The 27819-nt window shown below is 35.5% G+C and overlaps 1 protein-coding gene across 5 annotated transcripts in view; it reads right to left on the bottom strand.

Annotated features, from left to right (window-relative positions):
- CNBD1 (cyclic nucleotide binding domain containing 1) overlaps nt 1-27819 on the bottom strand; it is a 456861-nt gene that overhangs the window by 124075 nt on the left and 304967 nt on the right. For all 5 annotated transcript variants that reach the window (XR_013553368.2, XM_078441451.2, XM_078441452.2 and 2 more), the window contains one exon: nt 26939-27071. Coding sequence is in view for 4 of the 5 variants with exons in the window: in XM_078441451.2 (XP_078297577.2) it covers nt 26939-27071 (133 nt within the window). In the remaining variant the exon portion in view is untranslated. The remainder of the gene's footprint in view (nt 1-26938; nt 27072-27819) is intronic.

Here is a 27819-nt window from a genome sequence, read left to right as displayed (position 1 = left end):
TATTTGCAGCTAGTAAATTACACTTTAACATGTTCATGTACTTCAATTACCATCAAATAAACTGTATTCTGGACAACAGTTGATTGTGTTTGTTTCAACACACAAAAATGCTGTTCATTTCATTTGCATTTTCATTGTAATTATAAGTTTTAATCAAATATTAAGCCAATAAATATTCTATGTAAAAAAGAGTTTGTTTCTATGAAATCTAAACATGAATGCATCAGAAGGATCTAACAGTTATGAGTTGCCCAAGAAAATATCCTAATTAGGTAGAGGTAAGAACTTGGGAAAAACAAACAAAAAAACTAATCTTCACAAAATATTTTATTTCTTGTTCCTCTTTAAATGGATTAATAATTAGAATTCACGGGTGTATTAAAAAATGTGCATCCATATTCAAAGAGGCCTTCACCCTCCATCAAAACATGGAAAATAGGGAATAGGTGGAACATTTTAAATTAAAATAAAATTCTTAAGCTACCTAAATGTCATTTTACACATTTAATTTTTTTTTCAATTATGTTACCAGTTACTAGTTATAACATACCAGCACATCTGTACATTTTTAGCCTTTTAAAAGTTAATGTGCCTGGTTTTCAATTTAACAATGTATATCTTTACAGTTCTTTTTCAGTTCTTTAATACAGATTTTAAACTCAGTAAGGATGTGTACTGTTTCCGGTGACTCTATAAGAGTTCTGGGTCTTACATATTGCAATGCTTACTGATAGAGATGCAATTCCTTTTAATGATACCATTCTTTGCTATGTCTAGTCTCTTGTGTATATATACATGTACGCAGAAATAAACATTTTATAAAAGTTTCCATTCTTGAGAATATTAATAAAATAATTTTTAAATATTTTATAACATAAAAAGTATAATAATATTAATATTTTTTATATACATATATATTTTAAACTGCAAGTAGTGCTGAGTCATGGATGACTGATTTACAGAGTTCTCCACATGTTAATAATTATTTAGTTAAATCAGGTGTCCAAGAAACAAAGAAAACACCTTGTTTTACTTCCATTATTTTTTATTTTATATTTTTCCTCACATTTCCAGCACCTGTTTGTCCTACTTAAATGCCAATCCAAGATAAGGTGTTTGGTGCTGGGATGTTATATGTAGAAAGAGAAAGGGAGAGAGGGATGGAAGGCCACCACATATGGTTCCACAGGTTATTCACTGTGTAAGGCACCTGGCTGCAGGTGTTAGTGTGGTTGAAACACAGCTCAAGACCCAATCACCAGGCTGTGCATACTGGCACAGAGCTATATCTGCTGAGAGAAAGCTGTGCCTTTTTCCCATTTACACAAAGGTGATATGTAGTCTAGAACAATTTCCTTAGCTACTCCTCACTCTGCCCCATATTTGGATTGTCTTCTATCCTCATTCTGTTTTTCTCCAACAAGCCTAGGACCCAATTATCTTTACTAACTTTATAACCCAAACTTCTTTCAAACTATGACTTTCTGGGTAATATATTTGAATATAATTCAGGACTGTATATATCCCAAAACTTATAATTTCATTTACGCTATTCTTTGTAAGGCCTAACTGAAAACAAAACCAAAACCAAAACCAAAACCAAACCAAAACAAAAAAGCAAGAGGAAATATTGTTATCCTCATAACCATATATCTATTTAACCATATATCTATTTCTCAATTGCTTATTATAGCAATATAAATTTCTTGAAACATCAGTTGGGTGTATCCTTCGGAAAGAGAGAGCAGGGGAAATTCTATAAACTGCATGTGATCTAACAAGAGCATGGGGACTACAGAGGTCTGGCCAGCAGCAGAAGCAGAGTAGTAAACATAGACATTGATGAAGGAAGGCTAACCTTCATAGCTCACAAAGGCAAATATGTGAAATGATAGTGACCTGACTGGAGTTTAAAAAAAAAAATTAAACTCCAGATTTTGTTCTGCCTGGAGTGTAACATGCCTACCTCTGCTAATAATAGGCAGATGTGATTTTTCCAAATACCAAAAAAAACTCTTAGAGAAATAATATACTGGGTGGAAGATTTTCCATTATATTTTATAATGAAAATATAATAGAAATAATATAATGAAAAGAAGATTCATTTTCTTCATTTCAATTCTGGATTTCAAATATGACATTTACCAAAAGCCTAACCTTGGAAAAATAAATTTTTGAGCTTTAGTTTCCCTTAATAAAGTTTCTATTTATTTTTTTAAGTGTATTTATTTCTGAGAGAGAGAGAATAAGTAGGGGAGGGACAGAAAGAGGGGGAAAGAGAGAATCCCAAACTGACTACACACTGTCAGTATGGAACCTGATGTGGGTCTCAATCTCATGAAGTGTAAGATCACAACCTGAGGCAAAATCAAGAGTCAGATGTTTAATATACATATTTGTAAAGAGGGCCTAGTTGTGTGGAATATCAAATTACCTTTATGACAAAAAAGGTGTAGCAATGTAGTTATAATCTTAATATTAAAAATCAGATTTATAAAGTGATTTGAGGACTCTTTTCTCAAATAAATTGTTAAAAGATGCCTTTAAATGCGAAGCTCCCTGGTAATTATAGAAAACAGCTTAGTTTGTGTAATTCTACATTAGTAAGTTTAGAAATACAAATATCACTTTGTAAGATTCATTAACATCTATGGAGATAAAGTTTGTGGTATCCCACAAATTTATTACTCTGATACTGTCAATACAGTCTGCTGAAATAATGAAAATACAAATATTACGTGTAAATATGTTTTCATTTTGTGAGATTATCTTAACCCTCCCATACCTGACACATACTCTCTCATCTGTAAATGTGTAATTCCAGAGAAATTTAGGACATTCAAATTTCACAGCAAAGAAAACAAAACTATAATGACATAGTTTATTTTCTAAGCTATAGTCACCGTTTAAAAGTAGTCGTCACTAAAATGATAAATGAGATCTTTAAAAAAGTAGCCATATAGTCAATCTTTGCTATTCAGTAGTTTAAAAAAAAATCCAGTCCTACAAACCTATTACACCATTGTTTTTGTCCTTTTTTTTGTTTTGCAATATCAAAAACACTTATTTCCTGTGTTGTTAATTTTAGGCATTCTGACTGGTGTGAGGTGATCTATCATTGTAATTTTGATTTGTATTTCCCTGATGATGAATGATGTCAAACATTTTTCATATGTCTGTTAGCCATTTGAATGTCTTTTTTGGAAAAATATCTGTTCATGTCTCCTGCCCATTTTTCAACTAGATTATTTCTTTTGAATTTGATAAGTTATTTGTAGATTTTGGATACTAACCCTTTATCAGATATGTTATTTGCAAATATCTTCTCCCATTCAAAAAGTTGCCTTTTAGTTTTGGTGATCGTTTCCTTCGATGTGCAGAAGCCTTTTTATCTTGATGAAGTCCCACTAGTTTATTTTTTCTTTTGTTTTCACTGCCTCAGAAGATATAGCTAGCAACAAGTTGCTATGCCTGATGTCAAAGATGTTGCTGCATATGTTCTCTAGAATTTTGAAGGTTTCAGGTCTCACATTTGGGTCTTTGATCCGTTTAGAATTTATTTTTATGTATGGTGTAAGAAAGTGGTCCAGTTTTATTTTTCTTCATTTTTTTTGTTTTGTAATATCAGAAAACACATATTTGCTGTGTCATTAATTTTAGCTATTCTGATTGGTGTGAGGTGATCTATCATTGTAATGTCTGTCTAATTTTCCCAACACCATTTGTTGAAGAGGCAGTCTTTTTTCCTTTGGATTTTCTTTCCTGCTTTGTTGAAGATTAGTTGACCATATAGTTGTGGGTCAATTTCTGGGGTTTCTATTCTGTTCCATTGATCTGTGTGTCTGTTTTGTGCCAGTACCATACTGCCTTGATCACTACAGCTTTGTAATATAACTTGAAGTGTGGGAATTGTGATGCCTCCAGCTTTGCTTTTCTTTTTCAAGATTGCTTTGGCTATTTGGGATCTTTTGTAGCTCCATACAAATTTTAAGATTGTTTGTTCTAACTCTGTGAAAAGCGCTGGTGGTGTTTTGATAGGGAATGCATTAAATGTGTAGATTGCTTTAGGTAGTATAGACATTTGAACAATATTTGTTCTTCCAGTCCATCAGCATGGAATGTTTTTCAATTTTTTTGTGTTTCCTCTTCAATTTCTTTCATCAGTGTTCTGTAGTTTTCGGAGTACTGATCTTTTACCTCTTTGGTTAGCTTTATTCCTAGGTATCTTATGGTTTTTGGTGTAGTTGCAAAAGGGGCTGATTCCTTGATTTCTTTCTTCTTCTTCATTATTGGTGTATAGAAATGTTACAATTTCTGTACATTGATTTTATATCCTATGACTTTACTGAATTTGTGTATCAGTTCTAGCAATATTTTGGTGGAGTCTTTGCATTTTCTATATAGAGCATCATGTCATCTGCAAATAGTGAAAATTTGACTTCTTCCTTGTTGATTTGGATGTCTTTCTTTTCCTTTCCTTTCCTTTCCTTTTTCCCTTTTCTTTTTTTTTCTTTTCTTTTCTATTTCCCTTTTCTTTTTTCTTTTCTTTCTTTTCTCCTTTCTTTCTTTCTTTCTTTCTTTCTTTCTTTCTTTCTTTCTTTCTTTCATCTTTCTTTCCTTTATTTTTTTGTCTGATTGCTGAGTCTAGGACTTCCAGTACTATGTTAAATAACAGTGTGAGAGTGGACATCTTTGTCTTATTCCTGACCATAGAGGCAAAGTTCTCAGTTGAGGACATTAGCTGTGGGTTTTTGGTATACAGCCTTAATCATATTCAGGTATGTTCCCTCTAGTCCTACTTTATTAAGGGTTTTTATAACAAATGGATGTTGTACTTTGTCATACAATTTTTCTGCATCTATTGAGAGGCTCATATAGTTCTTATTCTTTCTTTTATTTAAAAAATTTTTTAATCTTTATTTTTTGAGAAAGAGAGAGAAAGAGACAGAGTGTGAGCAGTGGGGGGGGGGCGGGGAACAGAGAGAGGGAGACACAGAATCCTAAGCAGGCTTCAGGCTCCAAGCTGTCAGCACAGAGCCAGATGCGGGGCTCAAACCCACGAACCGTGAGGTCATGACCTGAGCCAAAGTTAGATGCTTAACTGACTGAGTCACCCAGGCACCCCTCTTTCTTTTATTAATGTGGTATATCACATTGATTGATTTGTAAATATTGAACCAACCCTGCAGTCCAGGAATAAATCCCACTTGATCATGGTGAATGATTCTTTTAAAGTACTGTTGGATTCAGCTTGCTAGTATGGTGTTGAGAATTTCTGCTTCCATGTTCATCAGGAATATTGGATTGCAGTACTGTTTTTTAGTGAAGTCTTTGTCTTGTTTTGGAAGAAGAGTAATGCTGGTCTCATAGAATGAGTTTGGAAGTTTTCTTTAATTTCTATTATTTGGAATAGTATGAGAAGAATAGGCATTGAATCTTCTTTAAATGTTTGGTAGAATTCCCCTGGGAAGCCAGCCATCTGACCGTGGACTTGTGTTTGTTGGGAGATTTTTGATGACTAATTCAATTTCTTTACTGGATATCAGTCTCTTCAAGTTCCCTATTTCTTCCTGTTTCAGTTTTGGTAGTTTATATGTTTCTAGGAATTTTATACATTTCTTTCAGATTGTCCAATTCGTTGACATATAATTTTTCAAAATATTTTCTTATAACTATTTGTATTTTTTGCAGTGTTGGTTGTAATTTCTCCTCTCTCCTTTGTAATTTTATTTATTTGGGTCCATTCTCTTTTCTTTTTAATAAGTCTAGCTTGCAGTTTACCAATTTTATTAATTTTTTTTTCAAAGAACCACTCCTGGTTTCATTTATCTATTCTACTGTGTTTTGTTTGCTTCCATATCATTTATTTCAGCTCTACTTTTTATGATTTCCCTTCTGCTTGCTTTTGGCTTTGTTTGTTGTTCTTTTTCTAGTTCCTTCAGATAGAAGGTTAGGTTTTTTATTTGAGACTTTTCTTGCTTCTTGAGGTAGGCCTATACTGTGATATACTTCCCTCTTATGACTGCTTTTGCTGCATCCCAAAGGTTCTGGACCATTGTGTTTTCATTTTCAGTTGTTTCCATGTAATTTTTTATTTCCTCTTTAATTTCATTCATTCATTCTTTAGTAGCATGTTCTTTAATCTCCACGTAGTTGTGGTCTTCCCACATTTTTTTTCTTGTGGTTGAGTTTAAATTTCATGGTTATATGGTCAGAAAAAATTAGACAGCTAGATATGATCTCAATCTTTTTGTACTTGTTGAGGCCTGATTTGTGACCTAGTATGTGATCTATTCTGGATAAATATTCCATGTGCACTTGAAAAGAATGTGTATTCTCCTGCTTTAGGATGAAATGTTCTGAATATTCTGTTAAGTCCATCTAGTCCAGTGTGTCATTCAAAGCCATTGTTTCCCTGTTGATATTCTGCTGATATTCTTCTTAGATGATCTATCGATTAATGTAAAAGGAGTGTTGAAGTCCCCTACTATTATTGTATTATTAACAATGAGTTCCTTTATGTTTGTTATTATTTTCTAATATCAGAGTGTTTCTAATTTGGGTGCATAAATATTTACAATTGTTAGATCACCTTATTGGATAGATCCCTTTATTATGATATAGTGCCCTTCTTCATCTCTTATTACAGTTTTTGGCTTAAATGCAGTTTGTCTGATATAAGTATTGCTACACCAGCTTTCTTTTGATGTCCACAGGCATGATAAATGTTTCTCCAACCCTCACTTCCAATCTGCAGGTGTCTCTATGTCTAAAATGGGTCTCTTTAGGCAACATATAAAGGGTTTTTTTAATTTTTTGAATCCATTCTGACACTCTGTCTTTTAATTGGAGTGTTTAGTTCTTTTACATTCAGAGTAATTATTGATGGGTATGTATTTATTGCCATTTTATTACTTGTTTGGTCATTTCTGGATATTTTCTCTTTTCCTTTCTAGTGTTTATTGCTCTTGTTATCTTTTCTCACTCAAAGAGTCCCCTTTAATATTTCTTGCAGGGATAGTTTAGTGGTCAAGAACTTCTTTAGGTTTCTTTGGGAAATTCTTTATCTCTCCTTCTATTCTGAATGATAGCCTGCTGGATAGAATATTCTTGACTGAATATTTTTCCCATTTGGCACATTGAATATATCATGCCACTCCTTTCTGGCTTGCCAAATTTCTGTGGAGAGATGTGTTGTTAGCCTTATGGGACTTCTCTTCTAAGTTAGGGACTTCTTTTGTCTTACAGCTTTTTAAAAAAATTTTAATGTTTATTTATTATTTGGAGAGAGACAGACAGACTGTGAGTAAAGGAGGGGCAGAGAGAGAGGCAGACACAGGAATCAAAGCAGGCTACAGGCTCTGAGATATCAGCACAGAGTATGACATGGGTCTTGAATTCATGGATCGTGAGATCATGACCTGAGCTGAAGTTGGAGGCTTAACCAACTGAGCCACCCAGGTACCCTTTTCATCTTGCTGCTTTTAAGATTTTTTCTTTATCACTATATTTTGTAAATTCAACTACAATATATCTTGATATTGGCCTGTTTTTGTTCATTTTTATGGAGATCTCTTTGCTTCCTGGATTTGGATGTCTATTTCCTTCCCCAGATTAGGGAAGTTTACAGATATAATTTCCTGAGATAAACCCTCTGCCTTCTTTTGTCTCTCTTTTTCTGGAACTCCTATGATACAAATATTATTATGTTTGATAGAGTAACTGAATTCCTTAAGTCTACTCTTGTGATCCATAATTTTCTTTCCCTCTTTTGTTCAGCTTCATTATTTTCCATTTTTCTATATTCTATATCACTTATTCTTTCATCTGCTTCTTCCATTCTTGTGATCATTACATTCAGTCTGCTTCAAATCTTGGTTATTACATTTTTCATTTCTCTGCATTTCTCTGCAGTAAGGGTCTTCCTGATGCCTTCCATGCTTTTCTCAATCCCAGCTAGTATCCTTATCATTGTTGCTTTAAATTCTGGATCAGGTATATTATTTATACCTGTTTTGATTAGATCTCCAGCTATGACCTTTTCTTGTTATTTAATTTGTAATGAATTTCTCCATCTTGGCATTTTGCCTAGGTCTCTGTTTTCTTCTGATTGGTAGAAAAGCCTTTTGTTTCCTGCTCCTGACAGTAATGGCTTTATGAAGAAGAGGTCATGTAGTGTCCAGGGCCCGGTGCTTCAGGAAGTGTCTCTACTCTGTGCTGCATACACTCTGCTGCCTTGTTTTGGTTGCTCTTTACCTCAGGTCAGTCATCTGCAGAGGTTCTCCTTGCCTTCAAGGGGCAGTGTGTGGACCCTGGCCAGAGTAAGGCATGTTTTAACTAGATGTGCTCTGGTATTCTTGTTAAAAGAGGCCTGATGCTATTTCTACTAAAATGAAGCTTTACAGAATTCTATGGTCAGTAGACATGGTGTGTGCAAAAGTTTGTGCTGTTTTTTTCTGGGGAAGGGGCCCACTGCACTGGTCCTTAGGCACACCTGCCAGAGAAAAGCAGTACCTTGAAGCACAGAGGGGCAGACCTTGGTGTAAGGAGGTTATTCAGCCAGTGTTAGCATGGTGCTATTTACTGAAGTTGGTTTAGGCTGAGGGGCAGGGGAAGGAAATGGCACCAGCTAGTTAGTTTCCTAACTAGGGAGAGAGGAATCCATGCTTGTTCTCAAGGAAGCACTTTCAGAAGAGAGAATAATTTCCCCTCATGCATCCCAGGCATTTTTTAGATTTCTGTTTTCACACTGTATGCCTCTGGGTTGCTTGCCAACCTGGAGCAGCACAGTACACCGTAAGCTCTATCCTGGCCAAGACTGCTGACTTTTAAAACCCCAAATTTCAGGGACATTGTATGGTGGGGACCTCTCTGTTCCTCTGGGAAAGGGTCTCACTGCACTGGGACTGATGCAGGTTTAACCCAGAAAGGCAGTCATGCCAGAGCACAAGGAAGGGGATTTGGAGCAAAGCAGACTAAACAGTCAGTGACCAGGTTAGCTGCCCTCAGAAGATGTTTTTGTGCCTATGCTGTGTAGTGGGAGATGGAAATGGTGCCCACCAGTTATTTTTCCCTGGAGAGTCAATGCCACATCTCACAGATGTGCTCCAATAAGTATGAACAATCTCTCCCCATGTACCTTAGGTGGGATCCTCAGATCACCCAGTCTGCCCCAGGGTTGCTTGCGGGCCTTCTCTCCAGGTGTAGGGCAGTGCCCTCAGGTCTCTATCCCAGCCAAGCCCAATGACCTCTAAAACTCCAGCTTTTGAGCTCCACTGATTGCAAAAACTTATGAAAATCACCCCCTCTCAGTTTCCCAGACAATAGCTTTGTGGAAGTGTTCTCCTTGTGTGTATCCCTGTGCACTCCACTCTCTCTTGGCTTTCTTTCTGTGACCAGGGCTGCCACTCCTCTGCAGCACCTGCAATCCATTTCTCCCCCAAATTACATTTCCATACTTCCCACCTTCCTCAATGTGACTCCTTCTCTCCCTCTAGTTGTGCAGTTTGTTCTATCAGTCCTCAGGTCAATTTCTTGGTATTCAGAATGATTTGATGGTTATCTTAAGGCCATGTTTGAGGCTCAAGGTAAGCCTAGGGTCCTCCTACTACACAGCCATCTTAACTCCCTCCTCCAATTAATATTTCAACAGAGAGTCATTCCTGCTTCTTTATTTCATCTTATTAGACATACTCAAGATCTCATTATACAACAAAGGAACTCTTTGGTCTAATGCATGCTCTTTGCCTGGACAGATCTCTAGGGGAAATTTCATTTGTTTTCATACATTAATGAACTGGGCCTTAGAATTTAGAAGCAAGTAAAATAACCTCTTTTCTATTTTCGCTCTCTCTCTCCTCCCCCCTTAAAATCTATAATACATCAAATATTAATTACCTAACTACTTGAATTATTCTGGGTCTGTCTTTGTCATCTTATCTCTCCAAATGTGAAAGAACCTTCCAAAAATCATATTATCTTCAAAGCTGATGAAAACTGTCAAACCCAAGATGGTAAGGGCTTCTATCAATGCATCTGCCAGTGGGAGAATGATTGGGTGCATCACAGCATCCAATACAAATAGCTTCTTTATTCAGTAGATTCCTTTGGATTTGTAGAAAGCAAATTATAATAATTATTTATTTATATAATTATAAAAATAAAGATATTGTGGAATATCTTCAAAATACAGAAAAGTAGAAAAAAGCAATCAATACTATCAAGAAACAAAAATTATTAACAATTCATAAATAATAGTTACAGTACAGTACAATAGTTAGCATTTAAAGTCCTACTCTGAAATTTTTAGATACTACTTTGATTAAGGTGAATGGTATTTATAATTAACATCTCTATGAATTTGAATGTCCCTATACTTGGTATGCTTAGAAAAAAAATTATGTCCTATATTTGGTTTGTAAAATGTGAGGAAATGGAATTGTGTCATTTTAATTTTTTTTGGTGGAGGAAAATGCAACTTTACTTCTAAATATCAGGAGATAGAATGCCAAAATTCAATTACCTTAATAAGGGAGAGTATAATTTTTTTTAATGTTTATTTATTCTTGAGACAGAGACAGAGCATGAACAGCGGAGGGGCAGGGAGAGAGGGAGACACAGAATCTGAAACAGGCTCCAGGCTCTGAGCTGTCAGCACAGAGCCCGACGTGGGGCTCAAACCTCTGAACTGTGAGAATATGACCTGAACCGAAGTCGGATGCCTAACCAACTAAGCCACCCAAGTGCCCCAGGGACATTATAATTTTTATAATGATAAAATAAAAGAGACAATGGTCATATGTGGTAAGTAGAAAGTTCTATAAAGAGCTTCAGCATTGCCCGGGTTGCTCATGAAAAGTTCTGTTTACTCATAAGAAAGTTGAATAGATGAGTGTTCTATTATTAAAATATATTTAATTATATCCTGTTTCCAAGGGACTTGAATTAATTAAATAAATGTTTAATTTATCTTAATTTAATTTCTATCTATCAGCAGGACAATTATTTAAATCAGTAGCAATTTTTTACTTCACATAATTGTTTAAAATACTGTTCACCTTTATCATACTGTTATCACAATTAGAGGGGTAAATTTGAAGTGAAAAATGAAAATACCTACTTCCTACAAAGCATATTTGGATGTATTCTATGGATATTAGTATATCTTTGTCAAATTGCAAGATCAATTGAGAACAAAATCAATGGTTTTATAGTGCATAGTTATATTAGTTTCCTGCAGATACTGCAATAAATTTTCACAAACTAGGTGGCTTAAACCTGTGAAGTTTAGGGACACCTGGGTGGCTTAGTCAGCTAAGCATTTGACTCTTGATTTGCTCAGGTCATGATCTCACAGTCATAGGTTTCTGTCCAGCATCAGGCTCTGTGCTGAGTGTGGAGACTGCTTGGGAGTCTCTCTCTCCCTCTCTTTCTGCCCCTCTTGCCCTCTCTCTCTCTCAAAATAAATAACCACTAAAAAAATCTTAAAAAAGCCTGTGAAGTTTATTTATTGGTAGTTCTGGAGGCCAGGTTTCTGAAATCAATGTGTCAGCAGCGTCCTTCCCCCTCCAAAGAATCACTAAGGGCGGGCTAGAGGGAAATCTTTTCCCTCTGTTAGCCTCTTGTGGTTGCTGGCCTTAGTGTTCTAGCCTGCTAGCTCATCACTCCAATCTATTCATATCACCTTCTCTTCTGCTTGTGTTTCAATTAAATTCCCCTTGCATTCTTCTTTTAAAGATAGATAGATGGCAGACAGGACCCACCTGGATAATCCAGGATAAGGTCTTCTTCTCAACAGCCTTAAGGTTACACATCTTTTGCCATGTAAAGTAATATTCACACATTCTAGGATTAGGAAGTGAATATATCTTTGGGGAGACATTTCTTCTGCCTATTACAATAATAAAAGGTGTGATTTAACTACAATATTTAAATTTGTATTTATCAAACTGTTCAAATTCTTGAAATTTTTCATACGTGAGTATCATGTCTACCAAATAAGAACTTCTTCAAACTGATCTTTTCAAACAAGAAATATGTTTAGGTCTTAATAGCAATGCATTTTATTTTCTATTGGCAAAATTTTCAGAATTTTGCATCCAGACTCTAATACTTAAGACTTAGTGGGGATTTTTTAAGTTTATTTATTTATTTTGTGGGAGAGAGAGGATGGGGAGGGACAGAGAAAGAGGGAGAGAGAATCCTAAGCAGTCTCTGTGCTGTCAGAGCAGAGCATGGCAATGACAGTCTATCTTACCAACTGTGAGATCATAACCTGAGGTGAAATCAAGAGTTGGAGGCTTTGACTAAGCCACCCAGGCACCCTAAAACTTAGTTTTAAAGATCTCATGTACATGCATCCAGATCCACATGTTTTATACATGGGCAAATAATTAATTATTTAGTAAAACAAAATTTCACAATAAAAATTAACAGAAACATTATATTTAATGATATTTCTATCCATAGTATTTCTGAAGTAATTCTTGAAAGCTCTTATGATAACATTAGAAGTTGTTTTCACAGAATGTTAAAATTACTGAATTTTATCTAGCAGTTACACATTTCTGTCATGAATTATTACTCTAGCAAAAAGATGTACTACCAAATCATGAGGAAACAGTTTTGTTTTTTGTTGTCTTTTTTAAAAAAAATCAGCTGTTTCATGGGAGAAAGTTAAAATTTCTTGAGTCACAAAGGAAACTTTAATATAGAAAGATCCAAGCAGAAATATTGGAACATACTTGAATTATCTTCACAAATATGTTTAGAAAATAAAGTAATAAAAACACACATAATTTGAATTTGTACCTAAAGATAATCAATAGCACCATAAATCCTTTAATATAAATAAAAATTAATATGAAGCTGAAAAATCAAGCTGTGATCAGGCCCTTCAGCACTCTTGGGAACATTTGCAGATGGAAACAACCAGAGGGTCTGGGTTTTAATGACCAAAACAAAAGGGAAGAAAAAAATGTGTTCTCTTACTAGTTAGGGAATAAGAACAAACATGCTACATAATAAAAACATAAATTACAGATATCTGTCAATGAAAACATGAGTTACAAATATCTGTCCATAGCCAAACAAGTCACTGAGAAAGTTATGTGTAGCTTGGGCTCTGAGTAGGACAAAAGCAAGCCTCTCACAAACATTTATAAATAGTGGCTTGCACTCACAAAAGACTTAGGAATGGGGATGGGGTGGTCTGTATTTAAATATCTCTGGGAAATACTAGGAATGTTTTATTCTAACTTGGAGGTGGTGGGTGAGAGCACAGGCCCATTTAAATTTATGTTTGAGAATCCTACCCAGTGTTTTTAATATGACATACCCAGATACACATACATCATACCCAGACATACCCAGATACACATACATCAGTGCAGCAACAAACTACTCTGTCTGAAATTAAAAACAAAAGAAAACATCTCATACAAGCACAGATTGCCAAGGGTACTAAAGAATAGAGAAAATGTATTTGAAAAGGTCTATTCCATACGATACCCTGAATAATCAAAATGCTTCCACATTAATTTCTTTCTATTATTAGTATCACTGATGCCTTTTATCTCTTTGCCTCTGCACTAGCAAAATAGACTTTTGTTTTCCACTGCTTCTCTCCTTTCAACAATCATTCATATTGCTTAGCCTGATTCATTCTTCTAAAACTTTTACCTCCTTAGGTAGCTTTTACTATTCAAAAACCTTTAATGACACCAAGTTAGCTATAAAATAAAATACAAGACATGAATATGGAATTTAAAATACATCAGACTATCTATAGTTGTTATTAGGATCACAATGATCACAAAGAAGCACTTTAACTCAGTTGGGCTGTTTGATCCACTCTCCTAAATCATCTGCAAGGCATATATTGGCTCATGTTAATTTTCCTTTCTTTCCTAGAATTATCACTCCTACCCACTGTCCAATCATAACCAAAAAATCCTTTCTTCCATTTAACTTCTACTATATCTGTTGGAAAATAGTCACTTAACAATTATCATGGTAAATAATATATATGTCCAGAGATACTGATAATTATTCTATGCAAGATATTTGTGATCCATCTCATTACCTTAAAATTAAAGTCTTTTATTTTTTCTAATTATTAAATCTCATAAAATCAAATCTAAAGTCAAACTATCCTACATTGTAATAAATGCATTGTAGCTACTCAATATTTAATTTTATGTAATTTTAGAATGCATTTCTTTTTAACTCGACAAAAAGCAATTAATACAGTGATTTCTACATAGTAGATATTCAATAAAAATATGAATTGATTAAAGCAAAATGAAGAATTTCTAAAAAAGCATTTATTTACAAAAGAGATAAACTTTGATGGAATGGATGGGACTAAAAGGCTATTTTTGGTTCCTAAGTACAGAACACAGAGTCCTTCTAACTAGATTTAAATAAATAAAAAGAGGTTTATTAGAAGGTATTAAGAAGGTGCAGGAGGACCATGAAACCAGGTTTCAATACTACCAAAAAAAAAAAAAAAATCAGCCAGTGGAAAGGCCCACCCACAATATAGAGCTCTTCTAAAGGAAACCTCTCTCCTAGGCATCACTTGTAATGCTAGAGGTAAAATCAGAACCACCACCCTCATCACCATGCCTATAAAAAGACCTGCTCCATGACTTCTTGCAAATATTATACAACTGTATTCATTTGACATAAGACAGGTCATAGTCAAAATTAAATATTTTTTAAAAGATTCTAGGAGATGTAGTCTTTAGCTTTTCTAGACTCTACAGTAGAGAAAGGCAGGTTAAAAGTGCTTGAAAGTGGCACTAATCAATATAATCTGCAGTGCCTATCATACTAATAAAATGTTTCTTATAGCAATATTTGTTTAAAAAAAGTGTATACAATGACAAATACAGAAAGCATTTACTAGTCTTTACTAAAACCTATTAAAAGTATTTTATTAAAAGTATCTACTAAAACCTATTTATAGCAGTTCTATTTACCAAGTACATCGTGCCAAGCTATCAAGAAAAATGTCAAGAGAATGAGAAGACAAGCCAAAGATTGGGAGAAAATATTTGCAAAAGACATTTATAATAATGCACTGTTATCCAAAATATACAAAGAACTCTGAACAATAACAAAAAAATCTGATTAATAAAACAGGCCAAAGACCTTAACAGATACCTCATAAAAGAAGATGCCTAGATTAGAAATAAGCACATGAACATATGCTTCACTCAAATGTTATCAAGGAAATGCACATAAAACAACAATGAAATACCACTACAAACCTACTTGAAAGGCCAAATTCCAGAACACTGACAATATCAAATGCTGATGCTGATGTGGAGTCACAAAATCTCATTGCTGATGGAAATGCAAGAGTGCACCCATTTTAGAAGACAGTTTGGCAATTTCTTACAAAACTAAACATATTCTTCTTAATATATTATCCAGGAATTGTGTTCCTTGACATATATCTAAAGGAGTTGAAAAGTTATGTCCATACAAAAACCTGCATACCGATGTTTATAACAGCTTCATTTAAATGGCAAAACTTGGAAGCAACAAAGACGTTTTTCACTAGGTGGAGGGATAAATACACTTTGGTATATCCAGGCAATATAATATTATTGAGTATTAAAAAGAAATGAGCTACCAAACAATGAAAAGACATGGAGAAACATTAAATATATATTATTGAGTGAAAGAGACCATTCTAAAAAGGTTACATACTGTACAATTCCAATTTTCTGAGACATTGGAAATGGCAAAACCATTTAAAAAACCACACAGCAAAAAGATGTAGTTGCCAGTGGTTAGGGAGCATGGAGGAATGGACGTGTGGAGTGTAGATAATTGGGGGGGCAATGAAACTACTCTATATGATACTATGATGGTGGATAAATGTCATTACACATTCACCCAACCCAGAGAATGTCCAACACCAGGAGTGAAATATAAAGTAAACTATGGGCTTTCGTTGATGATGTTTCAATGATAATGATGGTTTACTGTAGGTTCATTAATTGTAACAAATGTAACAGTTTCATGAAGTATGTTAAGGGTGTAGAATTCCAGGAGGAGGAGTCAACATGGTGGAGAAGTAAGGGGACCCAAAATTCTCTTGTTAAACATTACCTCAAACACAGCAGTATTGAGGCCAGGAGGCTTGGAATTCCATGAATCCAGGCTATAGAGTGACAAAAACATCTCTAGGGCCCCATGACAACAACTTGATGGGCCATAGGGGCATGATTGTGAATTGGGAGAGATAAAACCAGTAGCATAGGCATGGAGGTGAGTGAGGGATCTCCTGTGGACAGACAAAAGGAAGAGAAAGAGAGGCTGTGGAAGTATAGGATTGTATTTGGACAAGAGAAAAACCATGGACTGGGAAAGAGAAAAAATGGAGAAAGAACCAATTTCTAACTTAATCCAGGGTTGTGGGGTTTTCTCCAGAGTGGGTCCTGCCTTCTGTACATAAACCTGGGGTTGGTGGGGCGGGGGTAGCCAGCCCTGGGCTCGGTAGCAAGCTCAGAGGTGCAGTATGAGAGAGTAGTCCCCTCCCTTGAGTGCTGTGGGAAAGTATATAGCTGCTCCAAGGACAAAATACCCTGCAGGCACCTGCCAGCCAGAGGCCCTTTGTCTGCTCGCAGGATGGAGTAGCACTACCCCAGAACAGGGTGCACAGAGCAGGATCTTTTAAGACACTGGGGTTTGGGTACGAGCCCAGCACCAGGGAGGCAAGGGAGACTGTGGAAAAGGACAAACCAGCTGCTCATGCCCTTGCAGCACTGTGAGAACGGCCTGAACAGAGTGGTGTGAGACACCCAGTCTAGGGAGGAGAGACTGGGGTGTCACCATTTTTCTCCCCATCACCAACAAGGTCACTTTTTAATATAGTAGTGCTTGCAGGTGCAGGACTATAGCTACATGACAAGCTATAAAAATGAATGAATGAATGAATGAATGAATGAATGAATAGATAGATAGATAAATAAATAAATGACAGAAAACTAGCCAAAATGTTGAAACGGAAGAATTCTCCTCAAAAGAAATTCCAGGAAGAAATGACAGCTAGAGAATTGCTCAAAATAGATATAAACAATATATCTGATTAAGAATTTAGAATAAGAGTCAAAAGATTACTAGCTTGGCTTGAAAAAAGCAGGGAACAGACAGTGGGTCCACACTGGAGGCAGGACCTGCCTATACCAAACCACGCTGAAAACTGTGCATCTACAGGAGCAAGACTGACACTGACCAGACCAGACAGCCCCTCTTCCAGACAAGCACAGCCACCAGTTCCAAGGCACCATCAGACATCGGTCCAATGGTTTTGTATTTTCTGATTTGATTCTTGGTCAAGAATATATTTGTTTTTCTTTCTTTTCTCCCTGTTATTTCTTCCCTTCTCTATTCTGTTTTTTGTTTGTTTGTTTAAGCAGACATTTTTAATCTATTATTTTTATATCTCTTCTTTATCTCCTTCTTCTTTATTTTCCTCTCTGTCACTCTGGTTTAAGCCATATAGTTTCTCTGATTCTCTGCCTGGTCAATTTTTTTTCTTTTCTTTTTCCCCACCCCTGTTATTTCTCTCTTTGGCTTCTTCCACCATCCCCCACTTTTTAAACTTTTTCCAGGACTACCTCAATGAACAAATCAAAGCACTACTGGTAGAAGGTCCAAACCACCACTACAAGTAGGAAGATAAAGCAACCAGAGTCACAACAACAGAGATCACACAACACACTCCAAAAACACTTCCTGAAGGGCCAGGCCATGGACATGTATGACCTCTTTTTAATATAGTAGTGCTCACATGTGCAGAACGTGTGACAAGCTATTAAAACACATAAAGGACAGAAAATTAGCCAAAATGATGAAACGGAAGAATTCTCCTCAAAAGAAATTCCAGGAAGAAATGACAGCTAGAGAATTGCTCATAACAGATATAAACAATATATCTGATCAAAAATTTAGAATAAGAGTCATAAGATTAATAGCTTGGCTTGAAAATAGCATAGAAGACAGCAGAGAATCTATTGCTGCAGAGATCAGGGAACTAAGAAATAGTCATGATAAATTAAGAAATGCTGTAAATGAGGTGCAAAATAAACTAGATGCAGTGACAGAAAGGATGGGGGAAGCAGAGAGGAGAATAAGTGAAATAGAAGATAAAATTAGAAAATGATGAAGCTGAGAAAAAGAGATATAAGAAAATACTAGATCACAAGGGGAGAATCAGAGAACTAAGTGATTCAATGAAACAATAATATCTGTATCACAGGAATTACAGAAGAATAAAATAGAGAGAAAGGGGCAGAAGGTTTACTTGAACAAATTATAGCTGAGAACTGCCCTAATGTTGGGAAGGAGGCAGACATCCAAATCCAAGAGGCATAGAGAACTTCCCTCATATTTAACAAGAATAGGTCTTCTTCACAGCATATCATAGTGAAACTGGCAAAATATAAAAATAGAGAGTTCTGAAAGCAGCTAGGAACAAACAGGTCTTAACCTACAAGGGTAGGCACATAAGGGTAGTAGCAGACCCATCCATGAAAGTCAGCAGACCAGAAGGGAGAAGCAAGAAATATTCAATGTGCTTAATAGGAAAAATATGCAGCCAAGAATCCTTTATCCAGCAAGGCTGTCATTTAGAATAGAAGGAGAAATAAAGGCTTTCCCAGACAAACAAAAACTGAGGGAGTTCATAACCATTAAACCAGCCATGCAAGAGATCTTAAGGGGGACTCTGTAAGTGGAATACTGCAAAGACTACAAAGAACCAGAGAGAGCACCACAAGCATGAAATCTACAGATAACACAATGACACTAAATCCATATCTTTCAATAATAACTCTGAGTGTAAATGGACTAAATGCCCCAATCAAAAGACATAGGGTATCAGAATGGATAAAAAAAATAATAAGATCTATCTATATGCTGTCGACAAAAGACTCATTTTAGACGTAAAGACATCTTCAGATTGAAAGTGAGAGGATGGAGAACTATCTATCATGCTACTGCAAGTCAAAAGAAAGCTGGAATAGCCATACATATATCAGACAAACTAGATTTTAAACTAAAGTCTGTAACAAGAGATGAAGAAGGACATCGCATCATAATTAAGGGGTTTATCCATCAAAAAGAGCAACCAATTGTAAATGTTTATGCCCCCAATTGGGAGATACCCAAATATATAAATCAATTAATCACAAACATAACCAATCTTATTGATAAGAATAGGGTAATTGCAGGGGGACTTTAATACTCCATTTACAACAGTGAACAGATCATCTAGGCAGAAAATCAATAAAGAAACAATCGCCTTGAATGATACACTGGAACAGATGGACTTGACAGATATATTCAGAACTATTCATACAAAAGCACCAGAATACACATTCTTCTCCAGTGCACATGGAACATTCCCCAAGACACATCATGTACTGGGTCACAAAACCCTCAAGAAATACAAAAGAATTTAGATCATACAATGCATATTTTCAGATCACAACACTATGAAACTTCAGAAAAGCCTCCAATAGCATGGAGGTTAGAGAACATACTACTAAAGAATGAATGTGTCAACCAGGCAATTAAAAAAGAAATGTAAAAAATATATGGAAGCAGATGAAAATGAAAACACAATAGTCCAAACCCTTTGGGATGCAACAAAGGAAGTCCTAAGAGGAAAATACATTGAAACTAGGCCTATGCAAAAACAAACAAACTAACAAAAATCCCAAATATAAAACCTAACTGCACACTTTAGGAACTAGAAACAGAACAGCAAAGAAACCCCAAAGCCAGCAGAAGAAGAAATAAAGATAAGAGCAGAAATAAATAATACAGAAAAAAAAAAAAACACATTAGAACAGATCAATGGATCTAAGAGCTGTTTTTTTTAAGAAAAATAACAAAACTGATAAACCCCAAACCCCTAGCCAGACTTCTCAAAAAGAAAAGAGAGAGAACCCAAATAGATAAAATCATGAATGAAAGAGGAAAGAAAGATAACAACACCACAGAAATACAAACAATTATTAGAGAATACTATGAAAAATTATATAACCACAAAATGGACAACCTGGAAGAAATGAACAAATTCAGACACCCATACACTATCAAAACTCAAACGGGAAGAAATAGAAAATTTGAACAGACCCATAACCAGCAAAGAAATTGAATCAGTTATCAAAAATCTTCCAACAAATAAGAGTCCTGGGCCAGATGGCTTCCCAGGGGAATTCTAACATATATTTAAAGCAGAGTTAATACCTTTCCTTCCCAAGTTGTCCAAAAAAACAGATCAGAAGGAAAGTTTCTGGACTCATTCTATGAAGCCAGTATTAGCTTGATTCCCAAACCAGATAGAGACCCCACTAAAAAGGAGAATTACAGGCCAATATCCCTGATGAACATGGATGCAAAAATTCTCAACAAGATACTAGCAAATAGAATTCAACAACATATTAAAATAATTATGTACCATGATCAAGTGGGATTCATTCCTGGGCTGCAGGGCTGGTTCAATATTCACAAATCAATCAATGTGATACATCACATTAATAGAAGAAAGGATGAGAACCACATGATCCTGTCAATCGATGCAGAAAAAGCATTTGACAAAATACAGCATCCTCTCTTAATACAAACCCTCAAGAAAATCAGTATAGGAGGAACATACCTTAACATCATAAAAGCCATATATGAAAAGCCCACAGCTAATATTATCCTTAATGGGAAAAAACTGAAAGATTTCCCCCTGAGGTCAGGAACACAACAGGGATGTCCACTCTCACCACTATTGTTTAACATAGTTAGAAGTCCTAGCCTCAGAATCAGACAACAAAATGAAATAAAAGGCATCCAAATTGGCAAAGAAGAATTTAAACTTTCATTTTTCATAGATGACATGATAGAGATGACTCTATGTGGAAAACCTGACAGACTCCACCAAAAGGCTGCCAGAACTGATATATGAATTCAGCAAAGTCGCGGGATACAAAATCAATGTACAGAAATCTGTTGCATTTCTATACACCAATAATGAAGCAACAGAAAGACAAATAAAGAAACTGATACCATTCACAATTGCACCAAGAACCATAAAATACCTAGGAATAAACCTAACCACAGATGTAAAAGATCAGTGTGGTGAAAATTATAGAAAACTTATGAAAGAAATTAAAGAAGACACAAAGAAATGGAAAAACATTCCATGCTCATGGATTGGAAGAACAAATATTGTTAAAATGTCAATACTACCCAAAACAATCTACACATTCAATGCAATCCCAATCAAAATTGTACCATCATTCTTCTCAAAGCTAGAACAAGCAATCCTAAAATTTGTATGGAACCACAAAAGACCCCAAGTAGCCAAAGTAATATTGAAGAAGAAAACCAAAGTGGGAGGCATCACAATCCCAGACTTTAGCCTCTACTACTAAGCTATAATCAAGACGGTAGGGTATTGGCACAGAAACAGATACATAGACCAACGGAATAGAATAGAGACCCCAGAATGAGACCCACAAATGTATGGCCAACTAATCTTTGACAAGGCAGGGAAGGGTATCCAACAGAAAAAAGACAGTCTCTTTAGCAAGTGGTGTTGGGAGAACTGGACAGCATCATGCAGAAGAATGTCACTGGATCACTTTCTTACACCATACACAAAAATAAACTCAAAATTGATAAAAGACCTAAATGTGAGACAGGAAACCATCAAAACCATAGAGGAGAAAACAGGCAACAACCTTTTTGACCTCAGTTGCAGCAACTTCTTACTTGACATGTCTCTGAAAGCAAGGGAAATATAAGCAAAAATAACCTACTGAGACTTCACCAAGATAAAAAGCTTCTGCACTGCAAAAGGAACAATAAACAAAACTAAAAGGCAACCTACAGAATGGGAGAAGTTCTTTGTAAATGACATATCAGATAAAGGGTTGCTATACAAATCTATAAAGAACTTATCAAAGTCAACACATGAAAAACAAATAATCCAGTGAAAAAATGGGCAGAAGACATGAATAGACACTTTTCCAAAAAGACCTCCAGATTGCCAACAGACACATGATGAGTTCAACATCACTCATCATCAGAGAAATACAAATCAAAATCACATTGAGATATGACCTCACACCAGTCAGAGTGGCTAAAATTAACAACAGGAAACAACATTGTTGAGGACAATGTGGAGAAACAGGAACCCTCTTGCACTGTTGGTGTGAATGCAAACTGGTACAGCTGCTCTGGAAAACAGTGTGGAGGTTCCTCAAAAAATGAAAAATAGAAATGCCCTACGACCCAGCAGTAGCACTGCTAGGAATTTACCCAAGGGACACAGGAGTGCTGATGCATAGGGGCACATGTACTCCAATGTTTATAGCAGCGCTTTCAATAATAGCCAAATTATGGAAAAAGCCTAAATGTCCATCAGCTGATGAATGGATAAAGAAGACGTGGTTTATATATACAATGGCATACTACTTGGCAATGAGAAAAAATGAAATCTTGCCATTTGCAACAATGTGGATGGAACTGCAGGGTATTATGCTAAGTGAAATAAGTCAGGCAGAGAAAGACAGATACCATATGTTTTTACTCATATGTGGATCCTGAGAAACTTAACAGAAGACCATAGGGGAGGGGAAGGGGGAAAAAAGTTACAGAGAGGGAAGGAGGCAAACTGTAAGAGACTCTTAAATACAGAGAACAAACTGAGGGTTGATGGTGGGGGTGTTGCAGGGAAGAGGGGAAAATGGGTGATGGGCATTAAGGAGGGCACTTGTTGGGATGAGCAGTGGGTGTTTTATGAAAGCGATGAAACATGGGAATCTACTTCTGAAGCCAAGAGCACACTGTATACACTGTATGTTAGCTAACTTGACAGTAAATTATATTAAAAATAAAATCATGGTAGCCATTCTCAAAAGGCAAAAAAAAAAAAAAGTGGGAAATGCTATGTAAAACTGGGGATAGGGGGTATATGTGAAATATCTGTACCTTCGGCTCACTTTTGCTGAGATCCTATAAGTGCTCTAAACTGTAAAGTCTATTAAGAAAATATTAAGTGAATTAATATATTACATTAGAAAATATCTACCTAATGCAAAAAATAGCCATAAAAAAGGAATGGAAGGAAAAAAAACATCAGGATCAATAGCACTTCTAAGCACCAACTTTTTTCTGGGATGCTCAAAAGTGTGCACTGGGGCTGAGAATATAAAACCCCACAATACTGAAGCCAAAAACTTATTGGAACTCAGAGCCCTGAACTTTACATTTTTATTAGGTAGAATTTCAAAGTATATATCCTGTGTCTGAAACTCTCCGCTTTTGGTTTGTGAAGACTAGATATCTTTTTTACTATTAGTATAATGGCATATTTTATCTTTCAGAACTAAGTTGACTACCACTTTTTTTTAAGTATCTCTAGTTATTGTTTGCTATGTCAAATTTTGCCTGGAAAAGACAGAGCATACTGATATAGGTAGGATAACAATAAAATATACATAAATAGTTGATTGATGCCAACTTAATTTAATATTTTTTCTTATACACAATAACCACAGAAACTGGCTGATTAGTGAAATAAGCTGGTTGTTATTTTTTCAGCCAGTCATACTTCGAAAAAAATAACACCTGTGAAGACTTTAATTGGTGTGATAGGAACTGGATATGCCCAAATTACAAGCAACATTGTACACATCTATTACAGTCAGGATCCATTGGCATGTGAAGCTTAAGTAAGAAGACTTAGGAAGTTAACAAAGGAAATTGAGCCAGAAATACGCTTCACTTATTTCATAGATTACTAAAGATTAATCCTAAATTCTATCACTCTTTTGAATAATTAAATCTCTCTGAAACTTCATCCAATATACATTCCTAAAAGATCAAAATACACATAATTATGCTTTGGAAATCATACTGGTGCTAATTTTAAACCTAGATAATAAAAGTATAATTTGAGCAACAGTCTCTACATTTTCTGATAAAAATTCAAAATCTTGAGGAAAGTCGAGAAGTATTACATCTAATGCTTCTCTTTGATATATCAAGTTTGTCACTACCATAAAAGAAAATTTGATTAGGTTGACAGAACTTATTCTTCACCTAGGTATGTTTATTTATAAGAACTACAGTATTTCAGGGCTGAAACGGGCTTTGAAGATCATTTATTGTAATTGTCATTCTTCTCTAAGGAGGACAAATGATTTTTAAAACTGTATAAATGTAAGCACCACATATTTGTATTTGGGAATCAGTGGCAAAATAATGCTACTTTTGACTTATTCAATATAATCACAGACTGTCTAATGCAATAGATAGATTCCACCATTATTCTTATTTTTTTCTCTTTTTTGTTTCCTTTATTTTTTTAAATATTTATTTTTGAGAGAGACAGAGACAGAGAATGAGCAGGGGAGGGACAGAGAGAGAGGGAGACACAGAATACAAAGCAGGCTCCAGGCTCTGAGCTATGAGCACAGAGCCCAACACAGGGCTCAAACTCATGAGCCATGAGGTCATGACCTGAGCCAAAGTCAGATGCTTAACCAACTGAGACACCCAGGCACCCCTCCACCACTATTTTTAAAGACCTTTACTAAAAAGAAGTTGAAACCAGCATTAGTCTAAAAAATTGCATCAAGTCAGTACCTCCTTAACATTCTGATGCTAAATTTAAATATCTTAGGTTGATATTTTAGACTGAGACACATATTAGTCATCATTAGTAATCAAATGCATTAAAAGCTCATAATTATTCCCCATATACACCTCAAAATATTAATGTCCTCACATATAGACAAGACTGAAGTATTATTTTTTATACAAAATAGTCTTGGGATTGAGGCATGGACCAAAATGTGGTATTTCTGATACCAAAGGAGGGACTCATAATAAATCAAAACATTCATATTAAAGAATATATATTTCTATTCAATAAAAAATGCTGAATTTATAAATATTCAATTCTTTTTTTTCCCAAGTCAGTTTACTACTTGCTTTTTTATATATACTGTTGGCCAAAAATGGCATTAATAACTCATTAGAAAAAGTGTTTCATGAACAAAAATACATCAAAAATTCAATTTTTACAAGCATGATAAAATATGTGTTTGGCTAAATATGGGTTAAACATTGTATTTCAAAACTGTGATAAATAAAAACAAAAAAAAACACAGGAAAGAAATTTGGAACAAATTTAGTAAAGAGTTATAATCTCACCAAATTATTTTGTTTAATGTTTATTTTTGAAAGGAAGAAAGGGAGAGAGCGCATGAGCAGGAGAGGGGCAGAGAGAAAGAGAGAGAGAGAATCCGAAGCAGGCTCCATGGTGTCAGTGCAGAGCCTGACACAGGGCTTGAACCTATGAACTGTGAGATCATGACCTGGGCTGAAACCGGGAGTCGGCCACTTCACTGACTAAGCCACCCAGGTGCCCCTCACCAAATTTAACAAGTTTATTAGAGAATCTTAGGTTTTCAAGCATAACCTTGCCTGTAGTCATATTTACTTTTTTCTTATAAAACAACCCTCCATATTGGTGCTATGCTGTACCTCACTTTTCTATTATACGTTGACTCACTCAAAGGACATCTTTGCCAGGTTTTCCTTAACTTCACCATATTTTTATCATTAACAGTCACAGTATGGAATTAGCAACTCAGACTCATTCTTTTTAGAATTTAATTTTAAGTTTATCTGAAATATTCACCTCCTCCTAGTGCTATATCCCTCACTACACTTCACGGCTCTGAAACTTGAAATGGAAGTATTTCTCTCAAACACTACCTCTTCCATTATAATCTTAGGCACTAAATACTCCACTGTTTCACTAAGAGAAAAGCCAGGCAAGGCTACAAACCTCTCTCTATTATCTTTTATTGGGAAATAGGGATTCCTTACTGGAGGAGATCTAAGGCTGCTCTGACCCACCTACCACAGTTCCTCTTGTATCAGTGTCTTAGTCAGTTTGGGCTGCTATAACAAAATCCTATAGACTGGGCGGCTTAAACAACATTTATTTCTCACAGTTTTGGATACTGTGAAGTCCTAGATACAGATGCCAGTAGATTCAGTGTCTGGTAAGATCTCTCTTTCTTATTTGCAGATACCTGCCTTCTTGTATCCCCATATGGGTAAGAGAGAGAGAGATCATCTCTCTCATGTCTCTTCTTATAAAGGCACTAATCCCATTCATGAGGGCTCCACTCTAGTGACTTAATCACTTGTCAAAGGCTCCACCTCCAAACAGCATCATATTGGGGATTAGGCCTTAAACATATTAATTTTGGGGGGCATAAACATTGAGTCCATAGCAGGTGACATTTCTTACTAATGGGCTCTCATAGATAGAAACAATTGTACAAAATGACTTAATGCTGCCTACGCTTTTTTTGTATGTGTAACCAGGAAATCCACACATCCCTGTCATGCTGAATATTGGACATGATGGCAGCTTCACTGCTGCTACCCCTTAGCTCAGCCTCACCTATTCTCTGTATTTTCCACTGATAATGTATAGCACAGGTACAGATAAAGAAACTTGCTGCTTAAGTAGGCATTCAATCAGGAGGACAGGAAAAATGGATATAACTTCTCACTGCATTTCTCCTTCTTTGGTCTTTGATTGACTGTAAGGACAATAGAGCAAGAAGGGCAGGGCCATGGGGAAATATAGAGAGACGTGGAAATAAGGCCAGTCCTAAGATCTTCAAGCCAATACAGAATGATTTTTTAATAAAAAAACAGGCAGGATTCTAAATGTCTAATTAAAAGGTCACATTAAGTAAATTAATGTGCTTAAGTACATTAAGTAAAATAATATGAAGAAATGTTATATCAAACATTAAAACAATGAAAAATTACAAATGCCAGTACTATGTTATATAAAGAAGATGATTCAAAATTGCATTAAACTCACCATGACCTGGAGGAAATTTTTTCCATTTAATGAGTGCAACTAGCTCACATATGGATAAAGTCGGCCACTCCTCATAATATGGACATTTATGAATTAATTTCATCTTTTCTTTATTTTCAAGCTTTATGTTTTCCTGAAAAAGTCATTAAAAAAGAAGGAAAATGTATAGCAGATAGATAAATGGCATAACAGAAAAATAAAGGTTATATAGCACAAAATACACTTGAATTTTATAGGAGCATCATTCCAAGACCACATAACCATATTGAAATTTTAGTCTTCTGGTGTGCTACTAAAATTATATTTACCCACCTTTCATAATATTTTTAGACTTCCATAAATATTTTTGCATTTCTTAAAAATCTTGTCATAATCCAGACTAAACTTGAAAGTTGTACGTGATAATATCAAATAATTGATACTTATATTTTGAAAATAAAACATACCAAATATTGTTAGAAGTGAGTGACTCTGAATTCAGGGATTTGGAAGGAAGTTGAATTCTGAGATAGTTGTCTGTACCACTGACACTGAGACCACTATATCAAAAGAAATCCTGACTATTTTTAGAGACCTAAGTCAAGAAGACGGATGACTCACCATCTCCCTCCAACCAAAGAACCCAACTGTAGCCGATGCCAGTGCCTTATTGCACCAGCACCAGACTTAGACCCTTTCAAGAAAAGCTGGCAGAGCAGAACAATGGGGGCCTTTTGATGAAGTCATTTATACAAACTTTCTCTGCCATCAGGTGAGGAGAAATCAAAAAAGCGAACATTTTGTATTTGACTTAAGGAGAGTAAGTTGGTAAACTTGAAGTAAATAAATTATCTTAATGTAGCAGAATTAGGGGATCAGAATTAAGTTGTGATCACCTATTC

This window comes from Panthera onca, chromosome F2, assembly GCF_046562875.1.
Source record: "Panthera onca isolate mPanOnc1 chromosome F2, mPanOnc1 haplotype 2, whole genome shotgun sequence".
NCBI lineage: Eukaryota > Metazoa > Chordata > Mammalia > Carnivora > Felidae > Panthera > Panthera onca.
Note: the sequence above shows the minus strand (reverse complement) of the source record. Positions and strands in the feature narration are given on the sequence as shown.